The sequence below is a fragment of the Moschus berezovskii genome, chromosome 16, assembly GCF_049115385.1.
Source record: "Moschus berezovskii isolate FMDL1 chromosome 16, NW_MosBer_1.0, whole genome shotgun sequence".
NCBI lineage: Eukaryota > Metazoa > Chordata > Mammalia > Artiodactyla > Moschidae > Moschus > Moschus berezovskii.
The window spans coordinates 53,820,192-53,833,774 of NC_142475.1; the positions used below are offsets into that span (position 1 = coordinate 53,820,192).

The window sequence follows — 13,583 nt, forward strand, 5'->3', positions numbered from 1 at the left end:
CCAAATACTTTCTATTTAATTTTGCTTTTTAGCAATTTGACTGTGATGTACCTAGGTGGAGTTTTCTTTGTATTTTTCCTTGGGATTCTTCAGTTTTTTAGATTTGTGTGTTTGTGTCTTTCATGTTATTTGGGTGAAATACTGACCATCATTTCTTTAACTATTTTTCCTGTTCAACTTCCTCTTCTACCAGGATTATAATGCTGTGTGTGTTAGACCATGTGATACTGTCTTGCGATTGTAATTAAAAAACAAGGTTCCTTCTTTTCTCGGTTTGGGTAACCTTCATTGATCTCTCTTTAGCATTACTTTATTCCTCCCCCCCTCTTTTCTGGTAATATCCGGTCTTCTGTGGTAACCATCCAATACATTTTTTTCATTTATATACTGTACGTTTTAGTCCTAGGATTCCCATTTGGTTCTTTTTCATAGTTTACATTCTCTGCTATTTCTCATCTGTTCATTCCCATCTTTTTTCTTGATGACTTTGAATGTATTTATAATAAGAGCATATTTATTATAGTAGCTCGTGTCTGCTAATTACAACATGTGGGTCATCTCAGGGGTTATTTCTGTTGGCAACTTACACGTCACCTTTCTTGGCTTGTTCACTTGGATGGTGGGTTTTTTGCTCACTGAGCGTCGTGTGTCTGCTGTTTGCTCTGGTGCCCAGCGCATAGGTCCCCACTCCTCTGCTGCTGTCTCCTCAGGACGGGCCTGCTGCTCTCTAATGCGCCTGTTTCATGCTGTGGTTGGGAAATCTCTCCCGGCAGTGAATGTGTGTTTTCCTTCCCCCAGTAATCACAGTCCTCAACTGCCTAATTTCCAGTGCCGTAAATGGTTCTCATGTTTTCACTAGTTTTGTAGGATGGAGTATAAGTCTTCCTACTTTGTCATGGTCAGAAACAGAATTCTGAGTTGCAGTTTGAGAAGTCAGATTGGTTACCTGGTTTGTGCTGGTACCCTATAAAGTACTCTTGGCTGTAAATTGTTTCCTGATGAGTCTTTGTAAGAGAAAGAATGCTTGGGGCTTGTTTTCCCTTATCTGTAAAACTAAACAGTTGGATGCACTCAGTGTGGCCAGCATGTTGGTTGAGACTTTTTAGAAAGTGACTTGGTGTACAGGTTAAAATGGTACACACCCTTTGACCCACCAATTCTATTTCTGTGTATTTATCCCCAAAAGACATGTCTCCAAAGAAACAATACTTGACAGATATATGAGGTCCTTTAAATATGTGCTTCCTAAAAAGTGTGTGTGTAAACCAGAATTTTGGGCACAAGTGGTTCAGACAGCTTTGTTTACTAAAGGTCTTCTGGGATCTTTAATGTGCCTTCCATGCTTTGAGAAGCTCCATGAATGGCCTTGTCTGATTTTGAGTCTCCTTGGGACAGAATCCTGTGAGTATCTGTGATTTGGATATACTCTTAGAGCCGGAACGAAGGCGTGGAAAAGCACGTTTCCTGAGCTTTGGATTGGCGTGGCAGCAGTGGGCTCTTATTATGCCATCAACCACAGTGTACAAGAAGCTTTCTTTTATGAAAATAGGCGTGACTAAGGCTTTGTCATCTGGCAGCAGAAAAAGGCTGATGGTGATTGAAACGGGATGTTTTTACATGACTGTACTCCCACAGACCTGTTGTAGTTATGACTGCAAGGTTCTGAAGTTACCCCATGTCTAGAAATTGCCTTGAGTCAAACAGGGAGTAGCCCAGATGAATCTTGAGCTGCATTTTTGTGGCCAGGCCAGCCCAGGTACTGCTAGTGTGCCATGCTGCTCCCCTGGGTTTAGAGCCAACCTGAGAGTTGCTGCCTACTTCCATGTATGTGTCTTCAGCATTCATTTTGCTGGTAATTCTGATGGACCTTGGCTCAGGTTCAATCTCAAAATTGTAGTCAATCATAATAGCTTGGAAAAATGTCAGAAGTAAAGTTTTTGTATCAGGAGAACCCATAACGCGCTAGCACCTTGGCATGGTCCCTCTCTCCAACCGTGTTACCACTTTGAAGCCCCCACTGCGCCAGTGGGCCACGGTGGGGGCCAAGGGAGACGCCATCTGTGTCCCCAGTGGGCAGGAGACTGACAGTGGCAGGGCAGCACTGGAAGATGGGAGCCCGGAGCGGGAGGGAGTCAGATGCAGAAGGTCCGTGCTGCAGGCTGTCCCCCAGACCGACGCTGTCCAGGGGGTCCTCAGAACCCCATGTGCTTCCATGCTGCAGTCTCTGTTAAAGCACGTGTCAGTTCTGAGTTCCCGAAACTTGTGCAGTGCACACAGTAGGTCGTTAATACATTCAACCCTGAGGCTTCGTGCAGCACTGGGAGAAAAATGCCAGCTATACACGTTCTGATGAGTCATCGTGAATACTAGCCCAGCGTGCCCTCATCCCTGGCAGTACAGTCAGTCAGCGTCCTGAGTGGTGCTGTGGGAGGGGGTCAATACAAGGCAGGGTCCCTCGGGAGGCTTCCAGTGTCACTGTGGCTGCAGTTGCGCACCCACAACAGCTAGTGCCCAGGGCTGGTCCAGGCTGTGCAGGCCTTTCTGCCAGCACTGGAAACCTTGCCAGGAGGTCAGAATTAGCACTGCTGTGCTCACACGCACAGGATGGGCTGCTCGAAGGAAGAAGGTGTGCTCCTGATCTCTGACGGTCCTTTCCCTCTTACTCCTCTTGAGCTTGGTCAAGTGGCTCCTGAAGAACACTGATTAGGAGCTCAGTCTGTGCAGGGGAAGCGGGGGCGGTGCAGCCTGGTACTCATAGGAGGAGATGTACACCTGTCCAGACTTCTCAGAAGGTGGCTTAGTACCTCATATATCTTTGACTTACCAATTGTGCTTCTAAGTGTTTATCCCAAAGAGATATGTACAAGCACATCTAATATTGTCATGCCAAAAAGAGAGAAGGAAAAGAAATCCTTTCAAATCACCCACTGGGGGTGGTTAGATAAACACACTGTGGAACACTGTGAAGCCATGGGCAGCAGAGAAATGGGGCTTCACAGCGTGAATACCACACCTGGAAACAGACAACCATATGGTTTGTCAATATTATGTTACAGTACATGACACAGTAACATCTCTATCTCTGGACTTGATGCCACCTTGTATATATAATGACAAGGGAAGGTCTTAAACACACATCCTGGGAAAACAGCAAGCTCCAGAACCATGTGTTTGATGTCATGTGTTTAAAAAAACAAAACGTTGTTTGTTTTCTTTTTTTAATGTACCTATGTATTTATATAAAATGCATAGATTTGAAGATAATAAGGTTACTTCCAAGAAGAGAATTGAAGTAGATGTGGTCTAGGCAGACTTAGAGCATTATCCGTATTTGAAATTCACAATGAGAATGTGTTCACGCAAAATCTGTGTAATTAGAAATTAACCAAAGAATACATTAAAACTGTGATGTATATTTTTATAACTGGACATATGTATGGCTCTCAGTCTCCCTCACCTGTGTCACTCATCACCCCTGAAACCACGTGTGTGTTTTCTGTTTCTATGAGTCTTTCTGTTCTGTTCTGTTTTGTTGGCTCACTTGGACCCTGTCCTGTCTCTCCTGCTCCTCTCATAGGTGACATGTCTATATCTGTGGGTCATTTTCTGGGTTCTCGAGTCTGTCCTCAGTTCAGCTTGTCTGTCCCTCCCTGCCTTTATCCTTTGTTATTTCCAAATACACTGTACAGTTTATTAAATCTTGTCAGATAAAAATTAGCCCCTCTGGATTTTTATTGGGATTGAAAGAGTGAATTTGTTTGGGAAACTGAATATTCCTGTCCATGAATATGGTTTGTCAGTTGGTGGTTTTGTTTTTAAACATCGTATGGTGTTTTCAGTGCCCCAATAAAAGAATCGTGTATGCCCTTGGAACTAGCTGTCCCCTGTCCCTCACCCCCTGCACACTTGACTGTGGGGAAGTCCACTCTGCATTGTAATAGACTTCACTGGTCCCTTTAGGGAGGACCACATTGGTTTGGCTGATTTACTCCAATCCTGGGGGAGAGAAGAGCCACGAAGGGTGGGGCTTTCTCTTACTTTGTTCTGCATCTGTGTTTATAAGTGAGGTTGTCCCATAATCCCCTCGTCGTGTTTAAGAGAAAAGTTGGGGCGTGTGCCCTCTTAATTCTGTTCACAGTAAACTTGAATTTGGTTGGGTGATTTGTTCTTTGAATGTGGGTGGAATGTCCCAATAGAGCATCTGGACCTTGAGTTGATGGTGAAGTCTTGACCAAGAAGATGGGGTCCTTGAAGCTTGGGGAGCAGTGGTCTGGAGACAGCGTGGAGGAAGGGTGGCCCGGGGTAATGTGTGGAGCGGCAGGTGAGATTGCACCCCGACTGCTGGTCGGGGCGGCGGGGATGGGGGTCAGAGTGGCACCAGCTGTCCTGGAGGCTTCATTCCTGCCGGGCTAGGCTGTCTCGGCGGGTGTCAGAGGCTCGGTGCATTCCTCGTGAAGCCAGCGAAGCAGAGGCAGAGGCTTACAGCAAGGCTGAGCTCCAGCGCGCCTCCCTGTCCTCTGCCCTTGGCAGAGTCAGGAGGTGGGTGTGCAGTGCTGCTGTGCCGGGTGTGCAGAGAGGCTGGAGGGTGGACAGGTAGGCAAAGCGGGGTGAGGTGGGGTCATAGCCCGTTCGGTCCTCGAGCCCCACAGCAGAACAGCTGCTTTGTGCCCGCCGGTTTCCTGCTGCCCGAGGAGCTGACTGCCCCAGAATCTCTGTCGCTTACAACAGCAAACCTCCATGTCAGGTTCAGGGTCTTTGTTCCAGAGCCCAGACTGAAAAGGTAGCAGTCCCCAGAGTGTGTTCCGCAGCGAGTCACAGAAGTGCGAGTCCAGGCCATGCTGGCCGCTGCTGTCCATGGGGCAGGGGTGCTCTGTCATGGGGCAGGGCCCTCAGCCTCAGGAGGGGGTGCGCTGTCTGCTGGATGCGCACGCACAGCGAGGGCGTGGAGGGGGTTCTCCCGTGTTTGAGCCTTGGGGTGAGTGAGCGTAAACCACCCAAGGGTCTAGTTTGGTTTCTTGTAGAAGGAAGTTGAAAGTCAGGTTATTAAAAGGAGCCATAGGGCTTATCAAAATTGCTTAAAAACCAGTGTCAGAAGAATGTCATCCTTGTATGCCCTTTCCCTGGTTTTATTGATGTTTTGCTCAAATTCTGTCTTCTTTCAGGGAAATAGTGGAACATATGGTTCAGCACTTTAAAACACAGATCTTTGGGGATCGGAAACCAGTGTTTGATGGAAGGAAGAATCTCTACACAGCGATGCCCCTTCCGATCGGGAGGGATAAGGTGAGCTCACGGAAGCGGGTTGGGTGGAGCAGTGTGTGAGAGGTCAAGCCTGTTGTCCCTCTTGTCACATACAGTCACTTCCCCCAGGGGCAGAGAGCCCCCAGCGGTCGTGTGCCTCACGATAGGGTTTATAGGCGCCACCTTCTGTGGGCTGTGGTTTGCAGTGGCAGAGGGTGAAATCATCTAAGTCCAGAGAATGACACCGAGAGCGTCCCGAAACCATGAAACTTTTAAATGTGAACCACACACGTGCACGTGCATGCTCCAGACCAGCCCCAGACAGGAGCCTGCGTCATGGGGTGGGTCTGTGAAGACCTAGAGAGAAGTGTGTTCGTGCAGGTGTAGATGGGTGCGACGTTGGCAGCAAAAGCAAGTGGTCACTCGGCTGTAACCAGCGATTTGTCCAAAGTAATACGTGATTCATCACTCTGGGAGTCGTGGTTGGATTAACATGTCACCTCTCCTTACTGTCTTTATCCTTGCTGTGGCTTTATTTAAAAAGCAGCAACCCTTCTGCCTAGCAGCTGCTGCTTCTTGGCACATCTTCCAATCACTGGGCGGCCCTGCTTTGATGATCGGTGTTGTTAGTAAGAGAGGAAGACCAAAGCCGGCGTGGAAATCATTTTTACATGTACTGGGGGGCAGGGAGGGGAGGGGAACAACATCAAACACAGACAAGTCATTGAACAATTATCCCAATAAGAATATAAAAGCTGATTCCCTTCAGGAATGACCTACACAATTAGCCTGTTACCAAAAGAGTCCCTGAGAAGGAAAATAGCTCAGAGCTTAGAGGATCTGCCCTGTGACCTGCAAGTTCTCTGCAGACAGGACATTGTGGTTTTGCTTTTGCATTTTAATGATAATCTTAAAATGACTAAGCTCCTCTACTGCGCTGGACGGCCAGCAAGCAGGGCCGGTTGTTTTAGCTCCCAGTGGCATGGCTGGGAATTGCGGTGCTCTGATAGGAGGCCTCCGTTAGGGCTGAGGCGAGGCGGGGCAGTGATGAGGGCCCCTGAGATAATGGCCTGCCTCTCGCCAGCCCTGCCTGGCTCTGGGGACCTGTTGTCAGTCGGTCAGCTGAGCAGAACCACCTCTTGCAAATGAACATGCTCTCTGCCTTTGAAATGGGGCTTCCCTTGTGCTCAAATGGGAAGGAATCTGCCTGCAATGTGGGGGACCCGAATTTGATCCCTGGAGAAGGGAATGGGTGGACCCACACCAGTCTTCTTGCCTAGAGAATTTCATGCAATACATTCCATTTAAAGTGTATTAGCTATAAAGTTTTAATTTGAACATTTGTTTTTGTTTAAAGTTGTATAAGAAAGAAAAGCTTAAGGAGTTTATGCACAGTGTTGTCCGTTCATATTTATAATTAGGTATTGGGGGGCCTGAGGAGTATTTTCCTTCAGAAGGGATGGGGGAGGATGTGTGGTGGTCAGAGCCGAGACACGTTGTCAACGTTGACATGGGTGCCGGGGTGGTAGTGGGTATGAGCCAAGTGCCTTCCTGTCCCTAAGTAATGGTGGGGCCTCGGGTGAGCTGGCTCTCCTGCCACCCTGTAAAATGGAAGGTGGTGTAGCAAGCCACCTGCCAGGGTCCTTGTGCCCCCCAGTGAGTGAATGTACCCCAAGATGGCTTCTCCACTCTTCGTGTTTCCCCCACAGCCCTGGGGCCTCTGTTAAGTGCCGGTTCTGGTTCCAGGTCTGGGGTGTCTACAGTTTTAAGCAGTTTGCCTGGGTGATGCCCATGCTCCTGGTCCCAGATCATGCCTGGGTAGGCAGTAGGGTTTAAAGTACTTAGTTACAGCACCGGGGACATAGCACACACTTAGCAGATGCTAACAGTGACGGTTGCAGGTCTGAGGGTTCGCCTCTGTCGTCTTAACCACTGTTAGTGTGGGGTGCCTGGTGCCCACAGCAGCACTGTGGATGTTTCACCAGGTCTTGGTGGGCGCTTTGCGTGTGAACTCACTCGTGTCCAAGTCTTTGTGATCCCGTGGACTGTAGCCTGCTGGGCTTCTCTGTGCATGGGATTCTCCAGGCAAGAAGACTGGAGTAGGTTGCCATTTCCTCCTCCAGGGGGTCTTCCTGACCCAGGGATCGAACCCACGTGTCCTGCGTTGGTAGGCTGATTCTTCACCATTGAGCCACTTGGTGTCTCTTAGCTTGAAGCCCACCCATCTTCATCCTTTCCTCAAGTGGGCTTAGAGACCTTGACCACAGCCTCAGGGTCTGGTTTGGGTGGAGTCTCCAGATTCCAGACCCCTCCTTGCAGTCACCCATAATATCTGTCCATATTTGCAAGGTGCAGAAATTCATCTCTTCTTCTGTTTGGGAGCTCTTGTGAGATGCTACCCTTTTCTATTCCCATACATTTACATCTTGTAGCAAAGTGTCATCTTTTTTTTTTTCCTTTTGTGTGTGTTCTTTTTTCCATACACTACTTTTTTTGTATCACGGGCACTTGTGTAGTAAGGGAGGAAATCCTTTAATGTGCCCAGTTGCCCTGAGGCTGCTGGCGGCTGCCTGGGGTGTCCACACCGTGCCTGGGTCCCTGACCCCGGGCGGCCAGCTGTTGTCCTCCGCTCCTCATCTCTCCCCCCAGCCCTCCCTCCTCCATGCCAACCCCGTGCTGGCTGAAAGCCCCCCGCCCGCCAGGCCCGCCCTTCCCTTCTCCGTGCAGGAGACCGAGGAGCTGTGCGGGCTGCTCGCCGTGCAGGTGTGGCTCCTGGCTCTTCTTCAGCAGGGACGCACGCGATGGGAGTTGCAGCCAGGAGCGTGTTCACTTGTTGCCCATGGTGCTCCCCCAGCGGGTTTGTGGACCTCTGGGCAAGCAGAGCCTGTGGTGAGCGGTGCTCCCTCCAGCTGCACAGTGGCTGCAGGTGGGATTCTGCTCTGTCACCCCGGTGATGCTCAGACAGGAAGGACCCAGCGTTTGACTTCCATCTGTCCACAGAGGTCGGCCCTCGGGGCCATCTCCCGCTTTCCAGGCCTGCATTGGTGCCTCTGCTGACGCTGTCCACGGTGAGAAGGTGGCGGGGGGCGTCTTCCCCATCATGGTTCCCGAGCGCTGGCGTCCTCGTGTGCACGGCGTCTGTGAGGCTGGGGCCGCCCACTGTCCCGCGTTATAGGCGGCATCCCGGAGGAGCCGCCTGCCCGGTCAGGCTGCACAGGGCGGCCTCTTGAGGCGTGTCTGTCGCAGACCCTGGAGCTTCTTCCCTTCCCTTTTTGCCAGGGACCGAGAGGAGGCTGGTCTGGACTCTACTTGAAAACAGGAGAACCTCTTCCTGAGGGGAAATGCCCCACTGAGTCCCCACTTGGTGGGATTATAGAGGCATTTCTGAAGAATGACGTTAACAGGCATCTAACTTGGCAGCAGTTTGCGAGCACGGCGGGCGTGGCGTGCCCGCTGGAGTCAGTGTGTGAGGGGAGCGGGTGGGAGTCCCTGCCCCCCTGTTGGCCCTGCTCTGCGGCTGCGCGCGGGTCTCTGCAGGCTGCAGTCACACCTCCCTGGCTGCCCTCACAGCCCCTGTCCTGACGACCCGGGTTGAGCTGATGCTGTCTTGACGGCTTTCCTCAGCTGTGTGTGCACCCTTAATGTGTCCTTAACATGTCCTTAACGTGTCCTCTGTCTTGAGGCGAATCTCACTGTAGCAGCCCTCTGGCCAGCTGCTTCTGTTCAGTGTTAGGTGCTTGAAATCCATCCACTGGGAAGAATGGGCTCCCTTTTCACGCTCTGCTCATTCTTGGACGGAGCCCAGGCCACGTCTGGTTTGGGGCCTGCATGCGCCCTAGGTGTGCAGGGCTCCGTGTGGGCTGGTTGCTGCTCTGGGGTGTCTGGGGGGTAGCAGTGCAAGAGGCAGCGCTCCCCGAGGGCGGGGGGTGAGCAGAGGGTAGTGCATACGTGGAGGGGCGAGGGAGTGACAGTGAGCCCCCATCATCGCGTGTGCGTGGCAGGCCTCTGACACCAGCCCCCATCCGCACTGCCGTGGTGGTGGAAGCTGCTTTCACTGCCTTCTTGGCCCTCGTGATGCTGGTCTTGCGGCACTGCTGTGCACAGGTGGGCACAGACGGCCCTCTGACGATGTTGTGGCCTGTTTGCCCGGGACCGAGCCTGGGGTGTGATGTCCCCGCCATCCACATCCTCCACTGAGTGACTGTGGTCTCCCCGCGTCATACTGGCGACGAGTCTAATCCGACAGAAAGGTTGGAAAGGTCCGTCCATCTCGATCATTGTTAGCATCTTGCTCTGTTTTATCTCGAGTCTGTTCTGAGAAGCCTCGTGCTCATGATTCATTCACAGCAAAACTAGCTTATGGACTCAGATCCAGGAAACAGGAACCCCCCCACCCCAGATCCTCTACAGTTTTCTCAGTCCCACCCGAGAAAGAATAACTGCCCAGGACCCCCAGAGAGCTGTCCCAAGAGCAGCCTTGTTTGTGCCAGCGTCCCACTTTCCCTGTCCTGGGGTTGCCTCCTCACAGAAGCCGCCCAGACCCTGGCAGTGCTGCCCCCTGGCTCCAGCTGCCACTGTGTATCCACTCGGGCTTGGGAGGTGCAGAACTTCCAGGTGGCGGGGCGGGCATGCCCGTCCCTGTGCACTTGGATGAAGACCGGCTGAATTTCCCTAACCTCGGGTGTTCTGGAAGCCAGCTGGCCCCAGGAGGGGTGTGGATCCTTCCATACGTAGACCCACCACCCACAAGTGAGGTCTGAGCTCAGCGTCTCCCTCTGCCCTGTGGAGGAGCTGAGCGGGGCTGAGTGGGGAAACTTGTGCGGAAACTGCTCAGCTGGCTTGGCCACGGGGAGGCGCCTTTCAGGGCTGTGGAGGCTCCCCACTCTGACTTCCTCAGAGGGAAGCGTGAGTAGCCGTGTGCTTGGTCCCTTCCCAGGTGGATTTGGAGGTCACGCTGCCGGGAGAAGGGAAGGACCGCATTTTCAAGGTGTCCATCAAGTGGGTGTCCTGCGTGAGCTTACAGGCGTTACACGATGCACTTTCGGGGCGGCTGCCCAGTGTCCCTTTCGAGACGATCCAGGCCCTGGACGTGGTCATGAGGCATCTGCCGTCCATGAGGTGAGGACCGCCCGTGGGGTGGGGGCCGGGGGAGCAGGAGGGTCTGCCTCCGACGCCCCCCTTTCCTGAGAACGTGAATCTGCTCTCCCAGGATGCTCTGGGCCTGGGGTCGGGGTGGTGACGCACGAGTTTATAGGACGGGAGCAGCAGCAGTGCCTGCCAGAAAACGAGCTGGTGGAGCCGCTTTCAGGCACACACAGTCCCACCGGAGAAAGAAGAACTGCCCAGGACCCCCGAGAGCTGCCCTCACCCTCTTCCTGTGTCCCAAGACAGGGACACGCTCCCTGGCTCTGGGCACACGGTCGCTCCACCTGGCACGCGAGCTGGTTCCCATTTCTCGGTCCCCCACACACCCGTGTTCCAACCTTGTGCTCAGCTGGCCCGCACCATGTGGAGGAGCCTTTCAGGACCGTGGGGATTTCTCACTTTGGCTCTATCCTGTGGGGTTTTTCCCCCACTAATCACCGCATCTGAACCCGCTGGGACACTTAAACGGTTCGTAATTGACCAGACAAAGGCTCAGAGTTGCACGGGTCTCCATGCGGGAGCTTGGGCTTCTCCCAGGGTCGCCTCTTCCTTCCACACGTGTCCCACACAGTGGGACCTCCAGAACTGTTTGAATGATTAAGCAAAAGAAGGAACACTTGAAATTGAAATGAACCTCCAAACTGCGCTTTCCCAACCCTGACCAGAATTCTGAGATGTGAGTGTAAGAGGAGGTGCCTTGAAGGGCCGGGTGGGCTTTCACAGGGGGCCCTGCTGTTCTGCAGACAGAGCAGGCTGTCCGTCCAGGCAGGGGTCCCCACCACCCCCAAATGTAGTCTCTCACTGCTTGGAACTGTTGCTGGGGGGCAAGGTAGGTAGGTGAAAGAAAAAAAAGAAACAACTCTTAAGGGTTGTTGCCAAAATGTCAAATCCATTTTTTAAATGAGCAGCAGGAATTGCTGTGATTGTTTCCCCTCACCCACCCCCGATTCCCTTTGAATTAATCACCAAGTTACCTTTATCATCAGGAGGAAAGTCTTTGGGAAAAGTGGAGAAGAAGGCAGGATGAGCACGTCTGAGGGGAGGCAGAGCGGGCCGCCTGTCCTGGTTGGCGGCTACATCTGCAGGCAGCAGGGTCTTCCCTTGGGGACCCTCAGCGATGCTGCTGACCGCTCCCCTGAGAGTGTGGGGGCTTCTGGCTCTGAGCCCCAGCAGGAATTGGCTTCAGGAGGGGTGTGGATCCTTCCACACGTAGACCCACCACCCCCCAGTGAGGTCTGAGTTCGCATCTCCCTCTCTGCCCTGTGGAGGAGCTGAGCTGAGCGGAGCGGGCGTGGCCCGGGGGCTTGGTCTCCGAGAGGTCCTTGGCCTTCAGCACCAGATGCCCTAAGGCCCGGGCAGGGCCTCTCCAGCTGGCTGACTGTGGTCACTTGCACCCTTGCCCACCCCGCCCGAGAAAGGTGTGCAGTGCTGGCTGCAGTCAAGGCATTGAGGTGGGAGGGTCCTGTGGGAAACGGGAGGCAGGACCAGGCCACGTGCCCTCAGCTCCCAGGGGGATGTTCTCCCGCATGTCCCTCGCGTGTTGGCCATCTGCAGGGTGTGTGCCCACCAGCCCCCCTAGATGAGGCTTCTGTTCCAGGTACACCCCCGTGGGCCGCTCCTTCTTCACAGCATCTGAAGGCTGCTCCAACCCACTGGGCGGGGGCCGAGAGGTGTGGTTTGGTTTCCATCAGTCCGTCCGGCCTTCTCTCTGGAAGATGATGCTGAATATTGATGGTAAGCATAGCCCCGGTGTCAGGGCAGGGTTCAGGGGGAGGGCCCCTGAGGCCAGCTCCACACGCACTTGCTCGTGCGTGAGGGCAGCAGCACTCAGGCTTGACCATCAGAGCCTCTGCGGGGCCCTCTCCCCAGCCGGTGGCTCAGGGCGCTGCAGGGGGCTCCCAGCTGCCCCTGTGTTGGATAAACTTCAGCAATAGGGAGGCCAGGAGGTGGTCAGAAACTGCCAGAAAGCCCACAGCTTGTGACCGTAAAGCCCAGCTTTACTTTCAGAGGTGACCTTAGCCTCTGCCAGCCCCTAGCGCTGCCCTGGCCAGAGTGGGCAGTGGCAGTCTGTGCACCGGCGTGAGTCCCCACTGCCACACCCCTGCTCCAAGTCTGCTCCACAGGCAGGGGACGCGGAGGCCAGGTGCCCTCCCACCTGGCCAGGGGCTCAGCCGTGGAAGGGGCTGTGCCAGGCAGACCCTGTCACATCTGTGCTATTCTCCTCTTTTCCCGCCCATAGTCTCGGCGACAGCGTTCTATAAGGCACAGCCAGTCATTGAGTTTGTTTGTGAAGTCTTGGATTTTAAAAGTATTGAAGAACAACAAAAACCTCTGACAGATTCCCAAAGGGTCAAGTTTACCAAAGAAATCAAAGGTAAGCAACTGCCTGCCTCAGGCCTGAGGGGCACACGGCCGAGGGGGCCCACATTTCTCCTTGGAGTCTGGGGCAGTCGATGTCAGACTCATCAACAAGGGGACAGGGTGGCCCATGACGTCTGAGTGCGGAGGACAGCAGCCCAGGGCAGCAGCAGGATGTAACCAGTGTCTCAGATGTTCCGGAACTCTGGCTCCTCACCACTTGGGGTGTCTATAGGCATCAAGCCTGGTTTCCACTCAAGGAAGTGCAGTCCAGGGCGCCGGGTCCTCCTGCCCACCATCTGGTTGCTGGAACGCCCTGGAGCCTGGCCCTCGGCACCTGTCCTTCCCGGGGGTTACAGAGGCCAGCAGCAGGGCTTTCTGCTAAAAATAGCCCCGCAGGAAGCGCAGGAGGCCATGGGTGCGGATGCCACGCTCTCAGCGGAGCCCATGTCGTCCATTGTCTCTGAGCACAGGCCTCGGGCCTCGCCACCCCTGGGCCAGGGGGCACCCCTGCGGGTGAGACGGCCCAGCTCCAGGCCCTCAGCGTGGGTCTGCGGGTGAGGGTCCCCTGAAATCCGATGGTCTGTCGGTAGGGTGACGTGACAGGCCTGGCCGAGTCTCAGTGCTGAAGCCCAGCCGCTCTGTGTCCTCAGGTCTAAAGGTGGAGATAACGCACTGCGGGCAGATGAAGAGGAAGTACCGCGTGTGCAACGTGACCCGGCGGCCGGCCAGCCACCAGACGTAAGTCCCTCCAGACTCCCCCCAGCCACCGGAAGAGTCCCTCCAGACTCCCCCTGCTACCAAACATAAATCCGTCCAGACTCCCCCAGCCACCAGAC

General features: G+C 53.7%; 1 protein-coding gene across 2 annotated transcripts in view; it reads left to right on the forward strand.

Moving 5' to 3' along the window:
• Positions 1-13,583, forward strand: part of AGO2 (argonaute RISC catalytic component 2) — a 96,433-nt gene that overhangs the window by 48,110 nt on the left and 34,740 nt on the right. For both annotated transcript variants that reach the window (XM_055432659.2, XM_088844843.1), the window contains exons 3-7: positions 5,163-5,283; positions 10,178-10,359; positions 11,984-12,120; positions 12,626-12,760; positions 13,398-13,485. In XM_055432659.2, coding sequence (XP_055288634.1) covers positions 5,163-5,283; positions 10,178-10,359; positions 11,984-12,120; positions 12,626-12,760; positions 13,398-13,485 — 663 coding nt within the window. The remainder of the gene's footprint in view (positions 1-5,162; positions 5,284-10,177; positions 10,360-11,983; positions 12,121-12,625; positions 12,761-13,397; positions 13,486-13,583) is intronic.